The 27,802-nt window shown below is 41.3% G+C and overlaps 1 protein-coding gene across 1 annotated transcript in view; it reads left to right on the top strand.

Annotated features, from left to right (window-relative positions):
* Nucleotides 1–7,344, top strand: part of HS6ST3 (heparan sulfate 6-O-sulfotransferase 3) — a 771,133-nt gene extending 763,789 nt beyond the window's left edge. Inside the window, exon 2 of the mRNA XM_033177408.1 lies at nucleotides 322–7,344. Within this exon, the coding sequence (XP_033033299.1) occupies nucleotides 322–1,030 (709 nt within the window). The 3' untranslated portion in view covers nucleotides 1,031–7,344. The remainder of the gene's footprint in view (nucleotides 1–321) is intronic.
* Nucleotides 7,345–27,802: the final 20,458 nt, after the last annotated feature.

Genomic DNA, 27,802 nt, shown 5'->3' with positions numbered 1-27,802 from the left:
GTATTGTTATCGCCAGTAGTAATTTATCAGTGAATAATTGCTGAACGAATGAATGAATGAACTATCTATTCTTTCCACCTCATGCATCCCCACACTGGAGCAAGGAGGAAAAGCCCAACAAACTCAGCATTGAAAACTGGTACATACATCTTTATAGAAACATATGCACACGCATCAATAGGCATAAATGCAGGCAGGTACTCTCACGTGAACATCTGGCAAAAGAGTCCCTTGACTCAATGCTGATGTAAAATTGTAGAAATTTAGATCCCTCCTGTTAGAGTTGTCAACTACTGATGCTCTTCCTCTAATTTCTTCTAGGAATTTCTATTACATCACAATGTTACGGGATCCAGTGTCACGTTACCTGAGCGAGTGGAAACATGTCCAGAGAGGGGCCACGTGGAAAACTTCTCTTCATATGTGTGATGGAAGAAGCCCCACCCCAGATGAGCTGCCTACCTGCTACCCTGGGGATGACTGGTCTGGGGTCAGCTTGCGGGAGTTTATGGATTGCAGCTACAACCTGGCTAACAATCGCCAGGTGCGCATGCTGGCCGACCTCAGCCTGGTGGGCTGCTACAACTTGACTTTCATGAACGAGAGTGAAAGAAACACCATCCTATTGCAGAGTGCAAAGAACAACCTGAAGAACATGGCCTTCTTTGGGCTCACTGAGTTCCAGAGGAAGACACAGTTTCTCTTTGAGAGAACATTCAACCTCAAGTTCATCTCCCCCTTCACACAGTTCAACATCACGCGGGCTTCTAACGTGGAGATCAATGAGGGCGCCCGCCAACGCATTGAGGAGCTAAACTTCCTGGACATGCAGCTTTACGAGTATGCAAAAGATCTCTTCCAGCAGCGCTACCACCACACCAAGCAGCTAGAGCACCAGAGGGACCGCCAGAAGCGGCGGGAGGAGCGGAGGCTGCAACGGGAGCACAGGGACCACCAGTGGCCCAAAGAGGATGGGGCTGCAGAGGGGACTGTCACCGAGGACTACAACAGCCAAGTGGTGAGATGGTGACCCCCTGCCCTCTCCTCTCTCAGGATGGGGAGGATGAGCAGGCACATTGACCTTCTGTTGAGTTACCTTGGAGAAGCTGGGCCATGAGGACATCTGGCTGTGTGTGCTTGATTTGGACATCTGCTTCCTTCTTTGTCTTCATTTTTATCCAGCTGGAGATTATCTGTCTTGTTCTTTTTTTCTTTTCCTGACATTTTGCAATTGGTGATATTAAGTAGGGTAGGAGTGCATCCCATATAGACTGTTTTAGAAGGCCAAGGAGAGCCACACTAAAAAAGGAGACAGTTCCTGTGATCTCCTTTGCAGGAGCATAGAATAGTTTGGGTACCAGGAACCCACAGAGGCACACATGAAAAGCCAAATTATGGCTTGGATGTTCTGCTGAAACTGGTCTATGTCATACTGTCTCCCATTATGAGAATATCAGTCGGTATAAAGAGAGAGAAAGAGAAAAACATTTCAGCCCTTAGATGAGGTCTTACACCAACCCCCACTTGGCTGTTAGCTGTCATCTTTGAACTCTATTTGAATGTGACTTAAATCACAAGTAACGTGTTTTGTTGTTGCAGTTGTTTTGAAACAAAATTATCCTATTATTGACCATTGCTAGAGAGCCACATCCTACAAAATCCTGACACCACAACCTTAAGCCATGCCTTTCCTTCCATCTTTTAGGGAATGCGGAGTGGATCCAGAATAGAGGAGGTTGTAGCCCCTGAGAAATCAACATCAGTAGGAGCATTTAAGAGAAAACTTGCTTATTTGCTAATGCCTAAAGGGATCTCACTTTACCAACTGTTACTTTCAATGTGAGGAACGAATGATAAATTAAGAGAAAAATATATCAGGAAGATCAATATATGCCTAACATTTCTAAACTGGTCACATAACCTTAGATTTTAAAAGAATATTTCAGGGTTTAACCTTTTTGGAGAAGTTATGTTCTTTAATGGGGTACTACCAGTCTTAAAATTTTGCCACCACAGAAAGATGTTTTTAAAAGCTTGGCCCAAAGAATAGGAACTTAGCTAGCATGTATACAAAATATATTTGAGGTTACTAAATGAATAAAAACTCTGAATTAGGCCAGGAGACATGAAACACCATTCATAGGATGGTTATCACAGGAGTTTAGACAGACTCTGCCTCCCAGCATCTTGAATATCTCCAGCCTGATCACTGTTTTCTTCCCACACGATCTTTACCTGTTGTTAGACTGTGGCCACAGCCAGTAAATGAGGCCAGAGTGTCTAAAACTGGACAAGAAATGTGCTGCAGTGCCGAGTTCTTATTTTCACCTTTTCATAATCCCAACTACAGTAACAAGAAGTTTATAGAATAATAAGGGGATATGTATGAAAGAAGGAAGAGAAAGCCTTTGTCTAGCATTTATTAGGAGGATCAGAGTGAGTGGGAAGTTTTATAACGGATTGATCTGATCAATCCCTTCAAGGAGCTGAAGGCAAAATGTGTGAAACCCCTAAATCAGATTGAAAAGCCTATTTCATTGATATCTAACATGTTTGATGTTTAAGCTAGCTTTACCTAAGCCACTTGTTAGCCTCCAGAATACTCTCTCTGGGGTTGTGAGTCAATCAGCCCACAAGCATTCATGGAGTGCCTACCTGCACAGAGGGAAGTCCAGCAGCTCCACCAGATAGAGAGTTGGAGATGCTTCTCTCATTGTGCTTGGCTTTATCTGGGGTGCAAGGGAAGGCATTATCGGGTGGCTCCCTTGCTCCAGGAACTGAGGGAGGCCCTTTTCATACCTTAAATATATTCTGCACGACGAATGGATATTGTTAGTCTCCATTTCATAGATGAGAAAAGTGAAGCCCACAGAAAATAAGTAGCTCCTCCACGGGTTGTAAGCTAGGTCTAGCTGACTAAAAAGGTCAAGTTCTCTTTACTCCATCACCATATCCATATGGAATAAGGGCTTGTCCTACCTAAATCTTCCTGCCAATAATGCAAGAAGCCCGCTGCAATTTCCCAGAAGCATTTGTCTCTAACCCATGTGGGTAGCCCGACCGTGACAGCACCATGCTAACATTGACCCAAAGCCATGCTGCCTTGGGTCAGTCCAGCCCCCTCCACATCACTGAGCCATCAATGAGCTGACAGATCACCGACTTTTTAGGCAGCTGTGTTTTTTAAGCCATATACAAGGGTGAGTTTAAAGGGGCCAAGTAAATATTGCTTGTTAGTTGGTAGAGATTAGGCTCACAAAATATTTCTCCATTTCCAACGATTTGTTCCTAAGGTAAGAAGGGAAGGAGGATTGCAGCTGGGATTAATGAGCAGCTCTCTCTCTAGCTTCTCATCTCATTGTTAGGATCTAATTTTCTGCCTAGAATAGCAGGACTGCAAATTATCCTTCTGCCTGCCTCTGTGACACACACACACACACACACACACAATCCAGTGTTTTGTCATGTGGAAAATCAAAACAAGTTAGAAAGCATTCGGATTGTTTCTTTTAAACTCACTTTAAATTTTTGGCAAGGAATTCATGCATAACTGAGACTTGGAGGCAGCCCCTGCTCACTTCACGCTGTTCCTTAGGCACCTCGGGATTGGTATCAAAGGCTTCCACTGCCTTCTGCTGAAGGCACGATGTGTGGGGCTCCACTTGAGACCAGGTATCAGGATGTTCAGAGGGAGCCTGCTCTTTATGTTGGCCCCAGGCCAGGGCTGAGCAAATTAAAAAGACCAACATGGGCTTCCTCCCTCATTTCATTTCATTCTAAAGCTGAAAACTTGTCATACCGGTGGGTCCTATGTTGATAGAAATGGAGAGGTAGGGATGCAGTTTATTCTCCAAAAACTGACTGCCCACTTCCATGCTGAGTGATGCTCAGGGAAGTGATGCCAGCAGAATGCATCTGGGCCTAAGGATCCATGGAAGTCAGGAGCATTAAACCCCAAACCAAATCAACTCCAGATATATCAGTGTCAAAAGCTCAAGAAAAGACAAAAAAGAAAAAAACAATCCCCAGGGGTTCTGTAACCCAGTTGACTCCTACAGTCCTTTCCCTTCTCTTGGCAGCTCCAGTACCCAGATTGGAGATTAGGATGAGACGTCTTTGTGTTTATGTGCGTGTGTGTGTGTGTGTGTGTGTCTGTGTGTTGTTAAGGACTAAGATACACATTTATGCTGTCTCCTTCTAACTTTCAGGCAACCTGCTCTTGGAAACTGGAGGAAACTGCCCTGATAATTATTAGAATACTCATAAATAATTGGCAACATTAACAATCAGTGTCAGACAACAGTGAGGCATGTCATGTGTTTTTATTAAAAATGATAAAGACGTGTTTCTTCTCATCTAAAGGAGGTAACTTTGTCATAATTAGTTTGATTAAAAGTTTGAAGTATGAGGGCTCTTTGTTATGCCTTTAAGGTAAGTTTTTTAAAAATCTGAGTAGAGAAAGTACTGATATTGGCAAGAAAGTCCCCAAGATAGACCTAGCAAGGAGATAAGAATAGATCATTACAAAATAAATATAAATGGATTGGATAGAATTCTCATTCAGCTGATTTAACACAGAAATTCAAAATAGTGACTTAACATGGAAGCTATTTCTCTCTTACTTAAAGGCAAACTGGTTTGACAGTTCTGGTGTGTGACGTTACCAGACACCTAGGCTCTCTCCTGTTGCTCTGTCATCCTAATGTGCTGCATCCACCTCATGGACAAAGATGGCTGCCATGGCTCCTGCCATCACGTTTACGTTTAAGGTAGTAGAGAGGAAGTGGAGGGAAGTTGCACATATTGCTTCCAGTCACATCTCATGGGTTAAAACCTAGACATTTGCCATATCTAGCTGCAAAGAAGGCTAGGGAATATCTTTATTATTGATTGTCATGTGCCTTGATAAGCATGGGGGTTCTGTTATTAAAGAAAAAATGTGAAACAATGTGGAAATTAATACTGATAAAGACGATCAGTATCTGATACAAAAGGGAACCAAACAATATTTCAAGTGCTTTTTAATGTCACTTACTTCATCATATGTTTTGTGAAATATAAGACTAAAATTCATCACTTTGTGTAGCATAATGGTTTTCAAAACATTTTTGCATGTGCTGTCTCACTTGGTCCTCATTACATTCTTGTGTGCTAAATAGGACCTCTATTCATTATGCCACTTGCTAGTTTGGGATGGAGAGTAGGAGATGTTGAAAGATTTCCCAACGACTCTAATTTATAAGCAATAAAGTTGCTTAGAGCCCAGCCTTTTGACTTCATAGCCTTTCCTACTATTTTATGCAGCTCAGCATCAGTATTGGGATTGGGAACTGCAGGAAAATGAAATCTAAATCTTTATTGATTTATATCCTTCCTTACCTTTTTTGACATGGAAAATGCCAAAGACGCTGGTCAAGTTTACTCTCAGCTTCCTACCTCCAGTGAGGGGACCTCTTACTAGGAATGAAATATCCAAGAGATGGGTGGTGTTGCAGGGGAGACCAAAACTCAGAGGAGGCATTCAAAGACTTCTAGCTGGGTGTCTACTCCATCCAACTCAAAACCTATTCAATATGAAGGCCAAGGGAATGTGCTCACAACTCCTTACTAAGGGAAATCAATATAAACCCTCCTCAAAACAACAACAACAACAAAAACTCCCTATTCTATGTCTTCTTCCCCAGGCTCTTGGTAATTTTTCAGCAACATACTGCTTTCATTCTTAAAGGTTTCATTGGCTGTTAAATGAATCCCTTTGCATACTCACTGGAGAGAGGAAATGCTTTAAGTTGTCCTAGCATAAATTCTGCAAACAGAGAGTTTATCTGATTCCTTATCAAGCACGATCTGTATCTGAGGTCCTGTATAATGGGATCATTTAGAGATGGAGGTTAGGGAGAGTAGGAGTAACTCTAGAGGAAATTGTGGCTTCTAAAAGGAGGCACATCTTTCCAAGGTGGAAAGTTGATGAATTAAATATATGCCATGCAATACTGAAAAATAGAAAAATGACTAAGATACAGTTTCTGTCCTCTAGAACTAGGGCATCCTGGAAACATATGGACTATAATTCTTTTAGCCATTTGAAAGAAATGAGTGAAGAGGATCTTGAGACAGGACCAGAGCTTTGAAATGGTTGTAGGGACTGAAAGCTGAGTTGGAAGGATCAGATCAAAGAGAAAGCTGGGTTGGACTTACACAAGAACACCCTGATCTGATCGCAGCTGTGACTCCAAGGTTTTCCTTTCCCATAGTTGCTGTGACTCCACTGGTCACCAGAGCAACTGCGTGTCTTCAGGCTGGGTATTAGGGCTGGCTGGGTCTGATGAGTCTACCCATTTTGTGCCATCTGAGGAGCATGCGAGGGTTCTTTCCCCAAGGCACGTTCGGCCTGCCTTCCTCTCCCCTTCTACTATCTCCACTGGATATAAGCCAATGCCTGTTTCCCCACATTCACCTGGACACACATCTGAACTAATTCCTTGAGACTTCAAATTAGCCCTTCTGAGCAAGTGGGCAGGTTGTGAAACCTGTGTGTTTTGTAGCCTAATGAATTGATGGAGTGCACATGAACCCATCTTCATAGCATGTGAAAGAACCAACCTGCCTGGCAGAGGTGCAGAGATTTCCAGAGGACTGGCCTAGCTATAAACACCAGCAACATCTGCAACACAAAAGCCTTTGAACTTCTAGGCAAGGACTCACGCTAACCTAGCAGTATTCCAGATCGAGAACGCAGATGGACAGGTGTCTCTTGAGCCTGTGTTCCAAGATGTCTGTGGAAAGGATTGCAGCTGTCATCCTTTGGCACGCTTAGTGGGACCTCTGTGAGCTACGTGTTCTGCTGCATTACGGGAACTCATCAAAGGGCCAGACATCGTGCCAGAAAAACCAGTGTTCTGAGGAGCAAAAGTTTTGTGTACTTCAGTAATTGTCACATTTGTCTTCCACCTCCTTGACATTTATTTGTTAATCATATGATCATGTTTTTCACTTTCCTTTGTTTCTTTCTCAGAAGTGCTTCTGGGGCTTTGATTGCATTATTTCTCTTTTAATGTATCATTTCAGCGTTGGGAAGAAAAATCTGGATCTTTATGTGGTGACCCATTTTAGATGTAAAGATAGTTATTCAATAGATAGTAAATTATTTCTCTTAAGAGATATTTCCTTTTATTTCTGTACAATAATATGTATGAACTCAGTTACTAGGGGACTGTATTGTGACATTATCAACCTTTATTGCTATTTAAAAATGATAGTTTGTAGAAGTGAGGATTTCCATTGATGTGAAGCACAATTTAATGAATAAGTTAAAATATTAAACTGTTGTGATGTCAAGAGCAATTGTTCTCCCCTGTGTTTTTGTCAGAGACTTTTGCAAAATGAGCAAAGTCGCTAAAACACTTTAAGGGATTTCTGGAAATGCATCCATAGGATCAGCTTTGTCAAACTCGGGAAATCCATGCTTTGGATGCAAATGTGGTTATTGGATGTGAAACATGAAAAGCCATAAAAGACAAAGAAAATATGGATTGAAACAATGTAGAGCCTCTGAGGCCAGAGAGGATGTTATAAACTCTCAAAAACATAAGCTTCTAAAACGATGGTTCTCAGTAACTCTCCCCCTCGCTGCCCACCCTAGCACATTGAAATCCACTGTGAAATGTGAAAAAGCCTCCTGGAGATGAAGTGATGAGGTACAGATTTGAGAAACAGTAGTGGGAGAGAACGAGGGATTGGAGCAAAGGATCTGCGAATTCAGTCTAAAAGAAAGAAAGAGATAAGGAAGGAAAAGGGGAGGGGGAAGGGGAAGAGAGAAAACAGCGGAAGAAAATCACGAGCACTAACATGGGCCTCTCCACAGGGTTAAAGTGTATTTCTCCAATGTGAGATTTTATTTTTAAATAACCAGTTCCTGTAATATAAACAAAGAAGGAGAAATTTCTAGTAGAGGAAAACCTCGTTCATTCAAAAATTTCTTGAACAATGCAACTTACTTGATATGGTTTGGCTGTGTCTCCACCCAAATCTCATCTTGAATTGCAGTTTCCATAAGCCCCACATGTTGTGGGAGAGACCAGGTGGAGATAATTGAACTATGGGGCCCGTTTCCCCCATCCTGTTCTCATAATAATGAGTTAGTTCTCACGAGATCCAATGGTTTTATAAGGGGCTTTTCCCCAGCTTCATTCTGCACTTCTCCTTGCTGCCACCACGTGAAGAAGGACATGTTTGCTTCTCCTTCCACTGAACTGTGAGTCAATTAAACCTCTTTCCTTTATAAATTACCCAGGGTTGCGTATGTCTTTAGTAGCATTGTGAGAACAGACTAATACATTATTTTTTGTTCTGTGGAAGTAGGAATTGTGGATTCCTTTCTTGCTTATGAGTGAGATTTATAACCTTAGAAAAATGTCACCTGACCATGTCCCTCTATCTAGTAGGAATCATAAGCAATGGAACTTGACGTTAGAATCACGTAGTAGCCACAGGAAAAGCTCCAAAAGACAGTGACAGTCAAACACACACAAACATGGCATGCATGTGCATGCACAGGCACACACACACGGCACACATACACATGCACACGCACACGTGCACATACAGCGTGAAAGAGTTTGGGGGCTTCTGTCTTCCAAGAAAAACCTCAGATAAGAGAAGTACCTAGGAATCCTAAGGTTCCCTTCTTTTCCCATTCACCTTGGAAATAGTGTTGAAAATAAGATTGACAAAACGTTGAAAATATTATTAAAAATCTACTCTCAGTGTAATTTGCTTTTACTTTCACAGATCAGTTTTCATATAAAATATAAATTTGCAAATTAATGGAGTATAAAATAATCCAACATATTTTTGTTTCATATAACATTAATTTTTTGTGATTGGAAAGTAATACTTCATCTTAGATAATTTGGAAAATAGTAGGTAGTTTAAAATTCATACATTATAGAGCCAAATTCTGAGATTATTTTGATCAATCTCCTTCCATACTTTTTATGCATTAGCAATTACGATACAATTTTAAATAACCAATATTTTTAGGAAATTGGAATCTATAATCTATGCAGTAGAAACACATATATTAATATCTGAATAACTATTCTTTTAAAACGTAATTTTAATAGCTACATGTAATTTTGCCATTCCCATATTTTTGGTCATTTTGGTCATTTTCAATTTTTCCACTAATAAAAATAACACTGAAATTAATATATTTGTACCTAAGCAGTATCTATGTAGAAGTCTCTAAGCCTGTTTGAGATAGGACAGTGGACCACTTTGTTGTATCGTCCCAACAATCTGGAAAGAAAAAAATATTCAAGATTGTCAAAATTGCCTAGAAGCAGCTAAATGAATTGTGAACAAAAAATGTCATCTACATAATCAAAGAAAAGTATATGTATCGCTCTAGAACCACCTCACCTGGCCTAGGACTCAGGTGTTCATTCTTCAAGATGTTGGGAGTGTTGGCTGCTGACCGACAGCTCTCAGCTGAGTCTCTCTTGAGGCCTTGCCCTTAGTTAGAGAGAGACACTTCTGCCAAGGTCATGCCGTCTTTGGAGCCATCTAATGATATTGCTGTGGAGGTGGAGGCCAGGGCTTTTAACTAGAGACAACTCTGAAGGATCTTAGCTCCAAAGCTCCCTGTAGGATCAGCTGAGGACTTTGTTTCAAAGCACCTCAATTCACCATTTCCCACTCCCCACTCTGGTTCCTTTGCTCCCCACAATGTATTCCCAGCCAGTTTTCCACACAGACATCTCCATCACAGACTGTGCTTTCCAGGACACTAGACCACGAACTTGCCAAAGAACCCCAGGTTCTCACCTCCGTAGCCTTCTGCCTGAGCTACTTCCGTGTCTGAGGTACCTGGAGTTTTGCCCTCCTCTCTTTTGAGCTCAGCTATGTTTTTTAACCCATTTTGGCTTATTTTTTCCAATAGTTCTACCTGTTTAAAGCTGAAAGAGGAATCTGTGTTAGCTCAGTTGGTCAACTTAATGCAATCACTCTGCTCTTAACTTCAAAATTTTCCTTTAAGTCTGTGTTTCTATTGTTTTTTTCATTTTTCAACTTTTCATCACATCCTTCCCATTTTGAGGCTCTAGATTTTCCTGATTAACTTTCATTCCTTTTCTACTTTGGGGAACTTTTCTGTTTGCTCGTCTCTTCCATAAACCTTCCTGTTCATATTCATTCCCTTTAATAGTGTTTTTGTTTCCTATTTGTGCTTATAGTTTACCTCTTTACTTCTTACTTTTAGTTCTCATTTTTAATTTTATGCTTCTGGTTGTATTTTTCATCTTGATTTTCTTTGCTTTTTAATTTATTGCTTTCAAACTTTAATTTTATTGGTCTAGTTTTTATCTTTTCTAAGAAAATCAATTTAATCTCTCTCAATGCCTATCTTTCATTTTTATTGATAGTTTATACTCACTTCTCCATCAAAGTTTATTTTAATTTCTCATTGCTGTTTGTAGCTGTTCCTTTCATTTTTTGAAACAACCTGTTTTATTTCTATTATTTTTAACTAACAGGTAATGCTCAGATAATTTCATCTACAAAATTTTTACTTTTTGAAATACATTGAGATTCCTTTGGGGTTTTGTGTGTGATCAATTCTTATAACAATTTCATGGATACCTAAAATGAATATGTATTGTCTTTTCAAATTATATATATATAAAAGACATATATATAAAGTATATATGTATATATAATATATATTTATATATAAAGTATATATAAGCATATATAATATATAAAGTATGTATAAGTATATATAATATATATTTTTATATAAAGTATGTATAAGTATATATAATATATATTTATATGTAACAGTTTGAATTATATATTCCTGTTTATATAAACAGATATATATGCATAAAATCATTTAATTTATCAGAGACAGAATGTATACAAAAATCTCCCTCTATAATTGTGTTTTTATCAATTCATTACAGTTTTTAGCTTATATATTTTGGGGATTTGTTATTTAGTGTTCATGACTTTCATATTCTTCATTGATAAGGCTACCATTCTCAATAAAAATGACCTTTTTGGTCAGGCACCGTGGCTCACACCTGTAATCCCAGCACTTTGGGAGGCCGAGGAGGGCGGATCACGAGGTCAGGCGATCGAGACCATCCTGGCCAACATGGTGAAACCCCATCATGGTGAAACATGATGGTGAAACCCCATCTCTAGTAAAAATACAAAAATCAGCTGAATGTGGTGGCACGTGCCTGTAGTCGCAGCTACTCAGGAGACTGAGTCAGGAGAATCACTGGAACCCAGGAGGCAGAGGTTGCAGTGAGCCGAGGTCCCTCCACTGCACTCCGGCCTGGTGACAGAATGAGACTCCGTCTCAAAAAAAAAAAAAAAAAAGAAAAAAAATGACCTTTATGTGTCATTTAATACCTTTTGCTTTAAATCATTCTCTTGTTTTTGTGTTATTATAACATTTTGTAATTTATGAGTCATGTGTAGTTTAACTTTTCTTCACATAATCTAAATCTTTTTATTTGAGAATTGTTATAATTGATAGATTACTGTCTTCTGTTGTTTTCTTCTTTTATGATTTTTACTATTTATGCTTTTCTGTTTTGTTTTCTCATGATAGGCTATCATTTCTTTGAATCAGTGTTAGGAATGCAACCACATTCATTTGACTTTATGTAATTTGAAGATATTCACATTTATATGCTTCCCTTTTCCTACTTTCAAGTATTTGTTTTATCTGGATAAAAATTCTGGGTTAGAAATAAGATGAGACTATAGATTCATAGTGTTGTTGCTGCTGTACTATTATTATACTTAGTATGGTAACTATATTGAAAGACGTGGGGAAATTATGCAAACTGAAAACTCTCATCCTGATCTGAAAATACTGAGTTACTTTCAAAGTCAAGCCCCACAGTTCTGGGTAATGCTTGCATGTATCTGATCATTTAAATTATTCAAACAGTTGTTGCATGTGGAATAAGAAGACATGAAGATAAAGAGGAAATTAGAATCTCATAAATTAGTGTTTAAAAGCTATGGGGACAGCTTGCTTTCACAATGTCATCAGTTCCTTGAATAATATGTTTGTTCAGAGAAAAGAAAAGGAATGAAAATTTTATCAGAACTACAGAAATGCAACTGTTTTCAGGTTTAATTTATGACTAGCTAAGCCCATCATAACATACACAGTGGAGAGGAGGAAGGAAGTGACCTTCTGTAGTAGATAGCATGATATTCTCTTAGTTTGAGAATGTAACTTTTAAATATTTCCATGTAAGAACACTGGCAATTTTAATATTACAGTAAGAGTTATTGAATAAATGTAACACAAGGAATTTTTTCTGGAAAGGAAAGATAGTGCCTTCACAAATCCATGGTGCTCGCTTTATCTGGGGCACAGCCAGGTGCTATTGTTTGCCCCTGCTTGTCTCCATCCCTACAGGTGTTAGACTACAAGCAGTCATTAAATCCTTGCAAATTAGGGCATCACTCCCAGGAGCCCTGCCAGGAAGCTTGCCAGTTAAGGTTTAAGCAAAAGCATATATATTACTGTTCTTCTAAGAAGCCACTGCTTGTGGTTAGTATTCACTTGTGCAGCTGTGAGTCACTGCCATGAATCTCCTGCCACTCCCATCCTGCTTTTCATGAGTAGGTAAAAGCAGAAGCACGCACAATATGTTAGCCCAGTCACCACTGATGAGCCATGATCTTCCACTAACAGCCTCATTTTCTTTGCTATCTAGGAAAGAAAGCTATCTCTAGATGAGATTCTCACATTTAGAAAAGGTACTCAATACATTCAGCATTGCACCATGAAGTTGCACATCTTGGTGTTATTACCAGTTTTACTAAAGGTCATAAATTTCATTAATTTTCAACAGTCCTCAAACTCAGACTACCCAGGTTTATTTCCCCCATAATGATCTCCATGACTTGATAGAGCATCAGTAGAGAATCTACAGTATCTTTACAACTTTCTAAATCTAGAACCCAGAATGATAATAATTTAAGTCTTTTCACTCTTTCTTTTTATGATACCTTTTGCTTTCCATTCTAAAAATTTTCACTAAACATTTTCTATGAGCCAAACACAAAACTAGATGCTAAATTAAAAGAATAGGGTCATTTTGACCCAAACACTGTTTTTATCATCTCTTTAGCACTCACAAACCAAGTGTCAGAAGAATCTAGAAAAGATTATTCCTTATCCCTCACAATAACCTTAGAGAAACTCTCCACCCCCAACCATCTGTACCTGCACACTCCACCTTTCTTGTCCCCTGTACACAACTTATTCTAAATCAGTATTTTACTTTGTGCCCAGATGCTCTCAGCCTGGACAGTCTTCCCTCGTCCTTGTGCCATAATCCAGAATTACAGACCCAGCTCTACCTCACTGCATACCCAGCTCAACATCCGGGCATCCAGCTCAGCACAAGCTTGGATTCCTGATAGCCCATGATTAAAGGTCAGGGGCATCCTTGACTCTCTTTGATCCTGTACTCCAGACTTTAGATCCTTAAAGTCAGGGACACCTTTTGTCTGTTGACTATTGTTCAATAATTCTGAGCCTGGCACATAGTAGGTACTCTCAGTACAGAGTATCTACTATATCTACTATGGCATATATATATACCATAGTGTGTGTGTGTATGTGTGTGTGTATATATATATATATATAGAGAGAGAGAGAGAGAGAGATGTGTGTGTGTTGGAATTATCAGCATCATGATGTGATGCTGAACATACTGAGTACCTTTACTATATACATTGGATGAGAAAATTAGTAGGTAAAAGAATCAATGAGAGAATGAATCCAATATGTCTTCTTAGGCAAGCTAAGCAAATCCCACAGTGTATTCAGTGACCTGTATTCTGATGAGTCCCAAATAGACAGTGTTCTCTAGGTCCCTAGTTTTCGTGAATTTGTGAACACTTGCACCTAAATGTCTTTCACCCACCCCTTCAATTCAACTTAACCAACATGAAACTCATTATCTGCTCTTTTGCCATTGAAAAAAAAAAATTGTTCTTTCTTTTATATTCCCTTATAACTCCCAAATGAGTCATGACCTGTACAACTCATGGGGTCACACAAGGTAGAATCCCTACTCACCCTAACTCCTCTTACCCATCTTCATAACACCGTCTCTAAAGTCTCTCTCCTACTCTCCATTCCCGCAACCACCAATCCAGTTTAGAATTTTATCCTATCTCATCCTGTTTTCCAATAGGAACTTTTAAGACTTATTTTAATCTTCACAGAAATACCAGAAGGCATTATGTTTCTTTCTAATTAGAAAATTGAGTATCAGAGAAAGTAAATAATAACCACCTAATGGTTCCATAGTTGATAAATATTGGAATTAGAATTTGAAGTCAGTTTTGCTTCAACCTAAAGCCCAAGTTCTACTAGGCAATGATTGTTCTTCAAGCCTCCAAAGCCTTTCCTCTCAGCTCAACTTACCGTTTCAAAGACCTGGTCATGTCACTTCTGTGGTCAACCTTCTTATTGGTAACAGTTGACCTTATGATCAAGTAAATACTCTGCAGCATAGCAATTAGGACACACCAACTTATACCCTGTCCCCAAACCATGTCATCTTGCTCTCTCTGAAATCTGACCTATGTTCTAGTACACAGAATATTTGGAGAATTCCCCCAAATGTTCTAGGGAGAAAAATGCCTCAGGGGATCATTGGGTGGGTGAGGGTGGAGTTGATTAAGAAGATGAGGGAAGAAGAAAAAGGACAGCAGAGACGTGGACAACCCTCAGGGGGGTGGGCCTCTGATAGCTAAGTAGGCATCTGTGGTTCTACCTCCAGTGCAGAAGGAAGAGCAGAGACGAGGAAGGGATACTGAGAGAGAATTCTTTGACGAGCTATGCACTCTAGAATCATAATAGCTGAGAACAGTCCAACCTGACATTCAGATACCATTGCAATAATGAAGTCACACGCCATAGGCAGGAGACTATGTCTGTAACGACATTTCTGACTCTTCTAATGCAAAGTTTTTGTGTGCCTGTTATAACAAGGAGGGATCCACTGGGGAAATTCTGTCCTGCTTTTACTGCATAGCTGTCTTTGGAAAGAGAACCTAAGTATGTATTGTCATCCCAGAAAAAACAAAAAACAAAAAAATTTCAGCCATCTGCCAAAATTACTGAGGTTGGTGACAAAGAAGAAGACATCTGATTATGTTTAGTATAATTTTAATATTTCTATTTTTAATTATTTGAGGACATGTAATCCTAACATACTATTTGGTAAACCAGATGTTTTTAGTTTATATTTCCCACTGATAATACTATTCTTGATTCTTTTACCTAGATAAATGGGAGCTTATCATGAAGCAATATATTTTAGTTTGAGTTTGGCCTTTTAGTTTCTTTTTCTATATTAGGACTCACTGTCTCGTTAGCATGTGGTTCCTGGGCTGTCTATGGATTTCTTTGATGAAAACCTCAAGGTAAATTGGTTTGCTTTACCTCCTGAGATGGTAATTTAGATAGACAAGAAGAATCAGAGTCCTGAACACTCTCATTGGCCTTTCATGATCACATCTTCCCGTAAACAATCAGAAACAGGTTAACAGTGGCAGATTAACTCCTTGCTGGCAAAAAGAAATCCATTCTAGACTGGGGATCAGCTCAGCTCTCACTTCAGCTTTGCCATCAACTCCTAGAGTGCCTCATCACGAAGCACCAACATATTTTCAGGATCAAAAACAGGTATTCCAGCAGAAGCCCTGGCCTGCTGCCCGTTCCACTCTTTCCCACTCCCCACTCCATCTCTTGAGGAAGGGGGATGGTCTTAAGTCTGTGGACACCTCAGGCCAGAGGTGCAAGCTGTGGCCAACCCTCCCATCAAACACTTACCCATTGGATGGACTCCCCAGCCCAGGCCAGGATGTGTGGTAGCGCTCCTCACACGGGGGCACCAGGTGCAGGGGTCTGACCCGCAGACCCTGACCCAGCGACAGATGAATAACGTACACTGACACACAGATATTCTGCTTTGTCAGTCCAGCTGAGTGTCTGAGCTACTTACAGACTCCAGCAGAGTCCTGTAAACAGCTGCGACTGTGGCCCCGACCAGCTAGTGACACTCGCATTTATTGGTAAAGATTAATTGATAAAGGCTTGAGTCAACATCACTAGAGGGTAGTTGACATTGTGGACTTCCTGAGTAGAAAGCACTTAAGCACCCACAGTACATCAAAGGTTAGTCTTAAGACCACATGAGTAAACAAACTAGCTAGATAACTTGCCCACATTCCCTTGTTACTACTCTAATTTATTTAGCTAAAGATCAGGTTGCCTTCAACCATATATATTATCAAAGTTATGCAAACTCTCAGGCCTTCCAAGAGGGTTTGTGGCTATCATAACTGGTACTTCTCCTACCAGCCTAACTGAACCCCAACAAGGAAGGATCTTGGGAAGAGATTTGTGCAGGTCCTATAGGCTGTGGGGGGGTTGTTTGGGGCTGATAATTTTGGGGTCCTCAGTACCTGGAACATGGAATAGAATGGGGGAGGGCCACAGGCTTCAGGGGACACATCTATCCTGGCCCCACAGTTTGTTTTCCCCACGAGGAGGTGCACAGCTGGAGGAAGACCGTGGGGGCTGTGTTTGCTGGGGTCCCAGGGTTAGTGTTCATGCTCAGTCCCTCTGGGCCTCAATGCTGGTAGGAACTGACAGCATGCCTGGCCCAGATGTCGCAGGCAAGCACTAGTAAGAGACTATTTGAGAGGTGGAAGAGGGAGTTGATTGTCTAGTTGTGATAATTTCCTTAGCCAATCATAGGACATACCTGAAGTTATCTCAAAAGAGATTAAGTCCTTTGGGTATTCAAATGCAGAGAATCCCTAAGAGTCACATTAAAATATGAATGTCCACAACCCCTGTTCTCTTCGTCTCTGTATTTCCAGGCTCTGGAAATGTAACCTATAAATAAATATTAGATGAATGTAATTGAATGAAAATTCCTGAATCAGGCCATGTCTTAAGGTCTTCTCAGGTAACATCTGAACAGATCCTCTCCTCCCATGACAGTTGGCTAGGAGGGAAGGAGGCACTGGAATGGAGGCAAGCCTATGTGAACTCTCATGGAGGAGGCTGCTGCTTCAGATTTTGTTGCACAACTACCCTAGAAATAAATCAACCTTTCCTAAGCCTCTGCATAGTGGGCAGAGGGCTTAGGCAAAGTGGGAGGGGACAGCCCTTAGGGTGACACTTTGCCTGTATAATCACGTGGGTTGTCTGTTAGAAGCACGACTCCCAGAGAGGTCAGCATGTTCCTTTGTGGCCTTTCAACACTTTGTAGGCAAGTCAGGGCCCAACATAAGCCATCGGTTATTTTAGGGATGTGGAAACATTGACTTGCTCTGCTCCTTCCTGCCCTGCAGTATCTGCTGTGGTTTCAGATCTAGCCATCCTATTTCACAGTACATTTCATGCAGAACTTGCCTCAAATTTTCCTGGCAATAAGAGGAATATGAAGTCTACTTAAATAAGTAAATATCTGATGTATGTTTGTATTGAACAGGTTCCACGAACTGGAAAAAGATATTTTGCATTATTACCTTTTGGGTTTTGTGAACAAGTTTGTTTTCTAGAATGAAGTTGCAGAGTGTACTGCAAATATAAATGGAGAAGTCAGTTCCTTTATTTGAGGCCCCTGAGCATCTTCCGTTGTCACCATGGAGATGCCATATCTGCTGTTCCTAGGGGAAAACATGGCCCTTTGTCATTATCAAGTTATATGATCCTCTCTTCTTTTCAGCGGACACACAAGCATACACTTATGACATTTTAATGCCTTCTTATTGAAGACCATAAGCCTTTGCATGTAGCTTTGAATCATCCTGTCACCTGGAACATTGGTTTACAGAAGTGGAAACACAGCTCATATAGCTTCTCGTTTTGCTAATATTTTAACCTATGGTCCAAGATCTAAACATATGGTATTGATGTCCAAACTTGACCTCACCTTCCAAATAGTCTCCTCCAGAGCAAACACTATTGTGAATGTCCTTCTTGTGTCTCTGCTGCCATCATAGGGCGAGAAATCAGGGCCGCAGATTTCCATCTTTATCCACCTCCATCTTCATCTACAATCTCTTCCCAGGCTGACTAGATCACCAAAAGACTCCACTTGTGTCTACAGCACCGAGTAGTTGAGACAAAGAGCGATGGGGTTGATGGTAGACTGTGTGACTGTTCACTGAAGTCCCTGTGCCTCCTTTGGGAAGGGTTATAGGTTACCCTTCCCTGCCCCATCAGACTCAGGCAGGGTCAATGAAATGTGACTGGAGAGAAATGTTGTCACTTCTAGGCAGCTGTTTTAAGAGAAAGCACGTGCTTGAGCATGCTTGACTTCGCTCTGCCCAGCAGCCAGCGATGCTCTGAGGAGTGGCTGCTCCACCAGCCTGGCTCTCCAAATGCAGACTCAGTGAGGAGAGCCCCAGCTGATCTGCAGTAGACAGACAGCGGGAGGGAGAAATACACCTTTGTTGCTTTAAGCCGCTGAGATTTCCACAGCCTAGTTTGAATCATACAGAGTCAAGCATTAGTTATTTTCAGAATGGAAAATACATTCCAACTTTGGTTCAAAATACCTGGCTTCTAGTTCTGCCTCTTCCTAGAAGGGAGATATTAGCCAAGGTGTTTAAACTTTGTGAGTCTCTGCCCAGCCTATCAATCTCACAAGGTCATTGAACAAAATGAGATAACAAGATGCTTCTGCTTTACAAATATACTGGCGAGAGTATTAGCACTAGCGAGAGTTTCTGAAAACCAGAAAGAGCAAGAATTCGTGTTCTTTCACTCCTGAGTCCTCCAAGGGCTTCTTTTCCCTCCCTTGTTCTAGGCGATGAAGGAGAGTGCTGTCCAACTTAGATGTGACAACTGGGGACCTGTCGAGGCTTGATGATAGGAAGGTGACAAAGAAAGAGAAAGAATGGCTTCTGTCCTCAGGAGGCTGGCCCCTATAAGAAATAGCACAAAATATTCAAGAAAGTTGTTCAGGACACTTTCAATAGACACTTTTTCAATGGTGGGGGCCAAGTGGAGATGACAGAATGCTGACTCACAGCCTGCAGCAGCCTCCAGGGAAACCAATCCATTCTCTATGGTGACCTGGCCAGGAATTCAACCTACTGTCTATCCCCAGTGAAGGGTGGGTTGCATGAGAGATGACAGAGAGGGATCACACCTATCAGGGCAGTTTGTTGGGACAGAAGGAGAGGAAAGGTGCCAGTTTTAACCATGTTCTCTCTCTCTCTCTCTCTCTCTCTCTCTCTCTCTCTCTCTCTCTCTCTCTCTCACACACACACACACACACACACACCACACACACAGCACTTGTTGAGGTCATTGTCATTTTCTTTATGTTTCTCAATGAGAAACCAGAGGCTCAAATGCTGGCCTGTGTTTTTCAAAGCCTGTGCTCTGCAGCCAGCCACCCTCCTGCCTTCCTGGGGACTGCTTTGAGTGGCACTTCCTATCCTATGTGGACCTGCAAGTGCCAATGGCATATTCCATTAAAGCTTGTGCCCTCTCTCCTTCCCTCCCAAATTAGGTGGTTAAATTTTCTCTTCACGGGGTGGGCCTTTGGCAGTTTCCACTGCCTGCAAGGCCTAATTGAGCAGGAGTCTCCCGGGGGCTCCGCGCTGCTATTTCCTGATGAGCAAGGGGAGCAGGGAGCCTGGAATGTGACCACTCTCGTTAATGCGGGACCCCCCGTTTGTCATTCATCTTATCGCATCATCACTATTTTAATTAACCATCTTTGCCATTGGGCCTGCAAGTAATTGTTCTCTGCATTGTTCAAACCACTAGGATGGATACTTTTCAAGGTGCAGGGTTTCCCCTCCATCACCCATTACTAATTAAAGCAGGAGAAGCTTTTTTAACTCTCTGCAGAAGGCCTACATGTCAGGTAGGATGCGACCCTCATTAGCACGGGCAAGATTACAAGCCCTGCTGTTATTATCCAGGCTCCAGGCCCCCTTCTGAAAGTCACCACTTGCTAAGAGGGAGTGTTGATCTGATGTAGATGTTTGACCTACAGAGCAAAGGTAAAAGATAATTTTTTATTCTGGCAACAGGATGAGATGGCATTTACCTTCCTATGTGCCGGGTAATTTTCTAGTGAAGCAGCAGGTAAAAAGCAAAGGGAAAAAAAAAAAAAGAAAAAAACTTCCAAAGTCTGACTGTGAAAAAGGTTATATTAAAAGGAATCCAGTAAAGAAAGTTATACTGCAACTCAGGATTGTGAAGATAAAGACTCTACTGGGAGTGGTTCTAGACAGAAGGCTTTGGTGATACGAGTTCACTGAAATGCTGGCTGTAGAGATAAACATGACAGAAAGAAAAGCAAAGTAGATGAAAAACTTTATAAAGTGTGTTGTAGAAATGGCTTGACAAAACTGTTTCCAGATCCAGTGAAAGGAAAACCAGGTGTGGTTGAAACAAGCAATTTGAATGGAACTGATGACTGGTCATTGTTCCAAATCTCTGAAGCATAGTATGGCTGAACCATCCTTGTGATATTCACCAATGATCTATCTATGAGGCTGTGCAAAAAGCAGCAGGTTCTCCTAATCCTTCTGTGACTGGGGTCTCTTAAATCCATTTGTGGGACTATCCCTGATTTAGTTCAGGACCCCATTTCTTCAAAGTTATTCTTCCTTCTGAGAGACTGACTACAGGAACAGACAAGGGCTAGACCATATATCTAGTCAGAACTCTGACCCACAACCTGCAGCAATCTGTCCAGGAAACCAAACCATTCTCTCTGGAAACCAGGCCAGGAATCCAGCCTACTGTCCGGAAGTCAATTGTGTGAAAGACCACCGTCTCTACTAAAGATCCAGGAAGCTGAATGATAGCCCCTATACTGATCAGCTTCAAATGGCCAGGACATGATTAATCTTCTACATTTCCCTGATTTGTGTCCCCACTTCCAACTTAGGACCAGCCAAAGAATTCAAATATGCCCCTGATATGGTTTGGCTGTGTCTCCACTCGCATCTCATCTTGGATTGTGGCTCCCACAATTCCCACGTGTTGTGAGAGGGACCCAGTGGGAGGTGGTCGAGTCACGGGGGCAGGTCTTTCCCATGCTGTTTTCATGATGATGAATGAATCTCACAAGATCTGATGGTTTTATAAAGGGGAGCTTCCCTGCACAAGCTCCCTTCTCTTGTCTGCCACCATGTGAGATGTGCCTTTCACATTCTGCCATGATGGTGAGGCCTCCCCAGCCATGTGGAATTGTGAGTTCATTAAACCTCTTTCTTTTGTAAATTTCCCAGTGTGAGGTATGTCTTCATCAGCAGTGCAAAAATGGACTAACACACCCCCTAAGCAATCACATGGCTGCCCTGCTCCTAGTTGGCTGCCCCGGCTTCCCCAGGCCAATGGCCTCTGACCAGGGCACACCTGAAGCCATCCCTTGTGTCTGCTATAAAGCTGTCCCACTCCTCTGCCTGCCTTTGAGTCTCTGCCAGACACCAGTGATGGTGGCCGGCTCCCTTGCTACACAGCAAGCTCCAGATAAATTGCCTTTGCTTTTCAAATTTGGTTGGTCATTGTTTCCACACTTTTCTCTCTATCTTCTGTTCCAGTGCTTCTTGGAGTCTATTTTTTAAATTTTCTTCTACATCAGGGTCACATGTCTAACAACTTCTTATTTTCATTATGTAAGACCCTTTGTTTCTTTTCCAGGGAAACCATCCCAGGTTATCCCAGGTCAATTGGTGCATTAGTTCTATCGTGAAAGAAATTACTCCAAATCTCAGCAGTTTAATATGACACCCATTTTATTATCTTATAGTTTCCATGGGTTAGGAATCTGGCCATGGCTAAGCTGGATGCCTCTGTCCCCAGTCTCTCTCAAGGCTGTAATCAAAGTCTCTCCAGGGGTTGTATTTATCTCAAAGCTCACGTGGGGCAAGATCTCCAAGTTCACTCAGTGGTTGTCGGAGGGCTGTATTTTCTCATGGGTTGCTGGTCTCAAGGCCTCAGTTTCTCCTGGGTTCTTGGCCAAGCCACTCCTGGTTTCTTGCTACATAAGCCTCTCTACAGGGCAGCTCACAGCATGGCATCTGGCTTCACAGAAGTGGGCATTAGAATGAGAAAGTGTCAGCGAGATGGAAGTCACAATCTTTTATGATCTAATCTCAGAGGTGGCATCTCATTCCTTTGGCCATATTCTGTTCATAAGAAGCAGATCATCAAATCCAGCCAACAGTCGAGGGGAAAGTATCACACAAGAGCATGAAGACCATGAGGCAGGATCATTGGGACACATTTTAGAACACCCCCTGCTACAATGAGCCAGGGAGTATGTGGCCTGCTCTCTTTTCAAGCCTGTCTGTGTTTCCTCTGTGCACAAAACTCCCTCTTATTCTTTAGCTGGTCCCTCCTACCCACTCCTCCCAAAACGTACCAGCAAAATCTTCCTCTTTTCCCCCTTGAGTAAACATCATAAACATCAAAGGGCTCTTCTTTTTTCAGTTATTTTAGATGTACGTTCTCACTTCCCCGTTACCATAGAGTGGCCATAATTGTTTCTATAACTCCAGGGAGATTATTTTGCTTGTGGCCTCTGGCAACAGAGTCCTGGGCAAAAGTGTGGGTTTGCCTTTCCTTCTCAGTGAACTCAGATCACCAAATACTTTGCAGTTCTACCTAGAATCCTACTTTATACTATTGGAATGATCACGTGGGTCAAGAGATGTACAAGCTCATGACTGTATTAAGGTTGCCAAAATTAAGGATGCCACTGCTTTCTGAGCTAGAGTGGTGTTGATTCTTGTAATTGCATTAAGAGGGGAATTTCAATATTTAGATATGATATATAGTTTTCAGCTCACAAACACAGGTAACATTGATGGATGTTCTGAACTGATCAGGACTCCAGAACTGGTGTAGCAAAATGACAAGGTGGACACAAAGGCAATTTGCCTTTTGCCTCCAGCCAACAGTCATGCCACTGTTGAGTGACAAGGGGGAATTCTTCCCACAAGCTGAGGGGATGTCCTGATCTTTTAAAATAACCTTCCCTGGGGCAGAGATTGCTGCCCACAATGAAATTTATTAATAACCTCCCCATGCTTTAATCCTATAAGGCCCATGGCAAATTTCCATTAGCTGTTTCTTCCGATTCAATTGGGAAACAAGGGACAAATCTCTATATGCAAATTAAGGAGACAAACTTCCTAAACAAAGGAACTTCAAAGAAAGAATATGTATATATTATTCATTTGTCTCCGGTGCAAATCTATAGACATCGGGAAGGGGATTGACTTTGGCCTACCTCAATCATGGAAACATTTATAATATTAATAACCTCTGATTCTATAAGCATAATGGAGGGTAAATGCCATGTGGCTTTGCTAGGGAGTTTGAAACCCACTTAGGAATTTTTCTGAGGATCTCTATAACATACTTTAAGAATGCAAAGACAGGCCAGGCACAGTGGCTCACACCTGTAATCCCGGAACTTTGGGAGGCCAAGGCAGGTGGATTATCTGAGGTCAGGAGTTCAAGACCAGCCTGGCCAACATGGTGAAACCCTGTCTCTACTAAAAATACAAAAAAATTAGTCAAGCCTGATGGCAGGCGCCTGTAATCCCAGCTACTTGGGAGGTGGACGCAGGAGAATCGCTTGAACCCGGGAGGCAGAGGTTGCAGTGAGCCGAGATCGCACCACTGCACTCCAGCCTGGGCGACAGGGTGAAACTCTGTCTCCAAAACAAAACAAAACAAAAATGCAAAAACAATTTATGAGTGTGTTTATCACACTTATTGAGGCAAAGAAAAAATTCACAGATAATACAGCCTGCTTCTAGTGTATGGCCATTTCTATTTCGAGGAGACTGGGTGACTTCTCACATCCCACAATATCCCTTCCACCCATCCTCGATATTCAATGTTCATTCCTGCTGGACTATTTTATCTCTAAGCATTTACTAAGCTACTAAGCTCTCCTGGTGTTCAAATTTGGAGATACGAGGACTATAAATTGCAGACATCGTTATCCTTGGCAAGATCTAGAAAGCTCATTTTAAAATTAGCTTGCAATATCCAAAATCGTTAGCTGTCACTACAACTTCCTAGCTATACCCTGCTTCCCAAATGGCAGAGTTAAATTGCTCATTCTTTTAGTGATTCCTCCTCCAAAGACCATAGACATCTCAACAAGCCCAAACCAAATTCATCCTCTCTCCTACCATGAATCTCACTCCCCTTCTCTTTCCACTGTGGCTTGATTACACCAAACATGTAATTTGTCACCAAATTCTGCAGTTTGTTTTTCCATGCTTCTCTCACCATGATTGTTTTTGTGGAACTTACAGACTCAGCCTTGGTCAACCTTCCCTATCTCTTTCCTGTCTTGTTATCCGAGCCTCTACCTACCCTCCATCTTCTCCTCTGAAATTAGAGGGAATTCACAAAATGATAGGTCAGGTAATGTCACTGCAGTTTTCTGTTACAGTTTCCAGAATGAGGTTCAAGATCTTTATCTTCTCTTTTTCTCTCATGCCCATAGTCAAACCTTTTAACCTATCCCAAAGTACATCAAGAATTCTACCATTTTGTACCACCTCCACTGCTTCCACCCCGGTCAAGTCACTATCATCTCATGCCTGGATCATTGCAGTAGCCTCCTCTTTGTTTTCACATCCTCTGCCTTGGCCCTTATAGGACAATCCCATCACAGCAGACAGAGTGACACATTTTTAAACATCAGATCATGTCACACCTCTACTTAAAACACTCTAGTGGTTTCCCTTCTCACTCAGAATAAAAGCCCAAAATCCATGAAATGGGCGCATCACAATCAGTCCCCTTTCCTTCTTGCCTGTCACCTTGCTAACCTCATCTCCTACCACTCTCCCCTCCAATCCCACTTCATCACAGTCATATTGGCCTCCTCTCTCTTTCTCAGACACACCAGGTAGACTCTACTCTCAGGGCCCTGACATTTGCTTTTCCCTCGGTCTGAAACATTCTTCCCCCAGATGGCTCCCTCCCTCACCATATATATATATATATATATATATATATGTGTGTGTGTGTGTATATATATACCCATTGCATTTATTATCGTCTGACCTATCATATATTTTATTTGTCTTGTTCATTTTCTCACCCCGTAAACTCACAAGGAAATAAATTTTTTTAAATGAGTTTATAATGGTTAAATGTTCAGAACATAAGCCACTGTGTGGCACCCAGCAGGTACTTGATATCTACTTGTTGAATGAATTAATAAGATGGGCAAGGACATTGAAAAGCTACCTCAGCAGATCACTACTCACCCCTCCTCATCACAGATTTATGTTCTTATCATGCTTTATCATTTGCCTTTCTTCCAAAGAATTATAATTAAAATATGTGTACACATACATGTATCTACAATTTTATTTGTTCATGTTTTTCTGTTTTCTCTGTAATGTGCCCCAGTAGAGAAACTCCTGTTCATCCTTCAAAACCCATCTCATAAGTCACTCTCTTGCTATATGTCCCCCAGCCTCTTTCTTTCAGCCAGTTACTTGCTCCCTAATCTCCCTCATCAGAATTCTTTGTACCAACCTGTATAATAATATTATCTAACATTAATACAGAGATTGTTTAGCTGTTTGTCTCTCCCTGCTTCTTCATCTTTGTGACTGCCACAGTACTCAGCCAAAGAGCTAAAGGCTATCAATACAATGGGTATAGTGCAAGATAGAATGCAATAAACATTTGTTGCATTCTCCATTGCATTGAATAAGGGGAAGAGGACTTCTGAGGTTGTTTCTTACACTCTGAGTATAGCCAAAAGAACCCAACACAGTGCCAGGCAAGTAAATAATACATTCCAGAAGTACTTGTAGAATGCTTCATCGAGTGTTTCCCAAACATGCCTGGGTATAAAATGCTACCCAGAAACTTGTAAAAAATACAGATTTCTAGGATATGATCCCTACATACAAAATCAGAATCTCCAGGGGGAAAATCCAGCAAAGCTATGTTATTAACAAGTATCACAAAGGAATCTTATGACCAAGAAAGTTTGGGGGAACCCCTGGATAAACCCACTGCAACTAAGGTGGGAGCTTGAAGCACATATGAACTGACTTTTATTTACTTTTACTTGAGGTTAAATATGGGTGAAAAGTTTTCAGCCTTGACTCCTTCCTTAAAAATTCTAGACCAGTGCTCTGAGCCGGTTGGAGCTGAAGCACAGAGGAGCAAAGAACCCTGGGGTTTCCTGAATGCTTTCTCAAGAATCATGAGTTAACTTTCAGAGACGTGCCTTCTGTTGGCCTCGGTTCACCCATCTGTAAAATGAATATGTTGCCACCTCCTCACAAGGGTATTGGAAAGTTTAATTATATTTTGAAATTCTTTGCATCTGTCAAAGAGTAAAGACATGCAAAGTCTAATTAGGAGCGATGAGTTAGTATTCTTGGGTTATCATGCTGTTAATGTCATGTCTGCATTTAAACTCAAGGATTACAGAGCCCCTTGGTTTCATTTTGAAACACTCCCATATCCCCTTGTGTATTGGGACCCTGCTGCAGAACCCTTCTTAAGCCAAGGTGCCATTTGTTAGGCTGTCGTTTTTGGAACTCTTGTAGGTCAGCACAATACCAGCCCTTAATCAAGCTGGGCTCCAATCTAGCTCCTGACACTTGAGCAAACTCAGCCTCAGTTACCTCATTTGCAAAATGGAACAATATTTACTCCAAAGGCCCATACTGAGAATAAGAGAATATAAATTAAGTAAACAGTAATTGCTTTTAAAAGAAAAGGAATGTTTAGAAACCAAAGATTGAGTACTGGGAGAAGAATATTTACTGCCAAGAAAAGAACTCAGTGCAGTACAGAGTCTATGTTCCTGTAGACACGGGATTTGAGAGAGGAGAAAGTGGATAGATCTTTGAAAGCCAAAATACCCTGAAGTATCTCTTCCCGTATTAGGAAAAGAAAGACCCTGAGTATTGCCTATGCAGGGTCGGGTGGGTATCTGGGCTGGTTACTGCACTCAGTAGCTGGAAATGGTTGTGAATGTGCAGCTCGCATTTCGAGATCTTGGCATTCAGCTCATCTCTGCTGCAAATGTGATGTGCTTGAGGTAGGATTTGTCTTGCAATGACTAGATGCCTAGTTTGGGGTTTATGAATACAATAATGCTGATTATTAATAATATTAAACATAACATTTTGTTCTCCTTGTATCTTTTCACCTTCCTCTTAGGCATCTTTTCCAGCTACTGTTCATCACCTTTTAGACTGTCCTTATCTGTCATTACCCCTCAGATCTTCTGAGTATCAGAATTAAACTCCATTTTCAGGAGTCGATATTATGTCTCTGTTTTCAGGATCCAAGGCCCAGCTGACTAGTCAGAGAAATTTGCTAAACTAATGGCCTAATAGGCAGGGTCGCTTCTATGGACTTCAGTAATGTCCTCTTAGTGATTTTCCAAAACAAATGTGCAGGTTAGCTGGTAGACTGCAAGATAAATAAAGGAAGGAGGATATTTGGGGATGAACAATCTTTTGTCAGCTATCCAACCACTCCTCCTAGGGAGCAGCATATCTGCCCTGTGCAGTAAGAGTGAGATGCTTGTATTAGCCAGGGTTCCTTAGAAAAACAGAACCAAAAGAGAATAAGAGAGAGACAGAGAAATATTTTAAGAATTGGCTCATATAACCTTGGGGGCTGGCTGGCTGGCTGGCTGAAATCTGTAGGGTAGGTTGGAAAGCTGGAGACTCATGTAAGAGTTGCTAC

This window comes from Trachypithecus francoisi, unplaced genomic scaffold (assembly GCF_009764315.1).
Source record: "Trachypithecus francoisi isolate TF-2019V2 unplaced genomic scaffold, Tfra_2.0 Lachesis_group18, whole genome shotgun sequence".
In the NCBI taxonomy this organism is placed as follows: domain Eukaryota; kingdom Metazoa; phylum Chordata; class Mammalia; order Primates; family Cercopithecidae; genus Trachypithecus; species Trachypithecus francoisi.
Note: the sequence above shows the minus strand (reverse complement) of the source record. Positions and strands in the feature narration are given on the sequence as shown.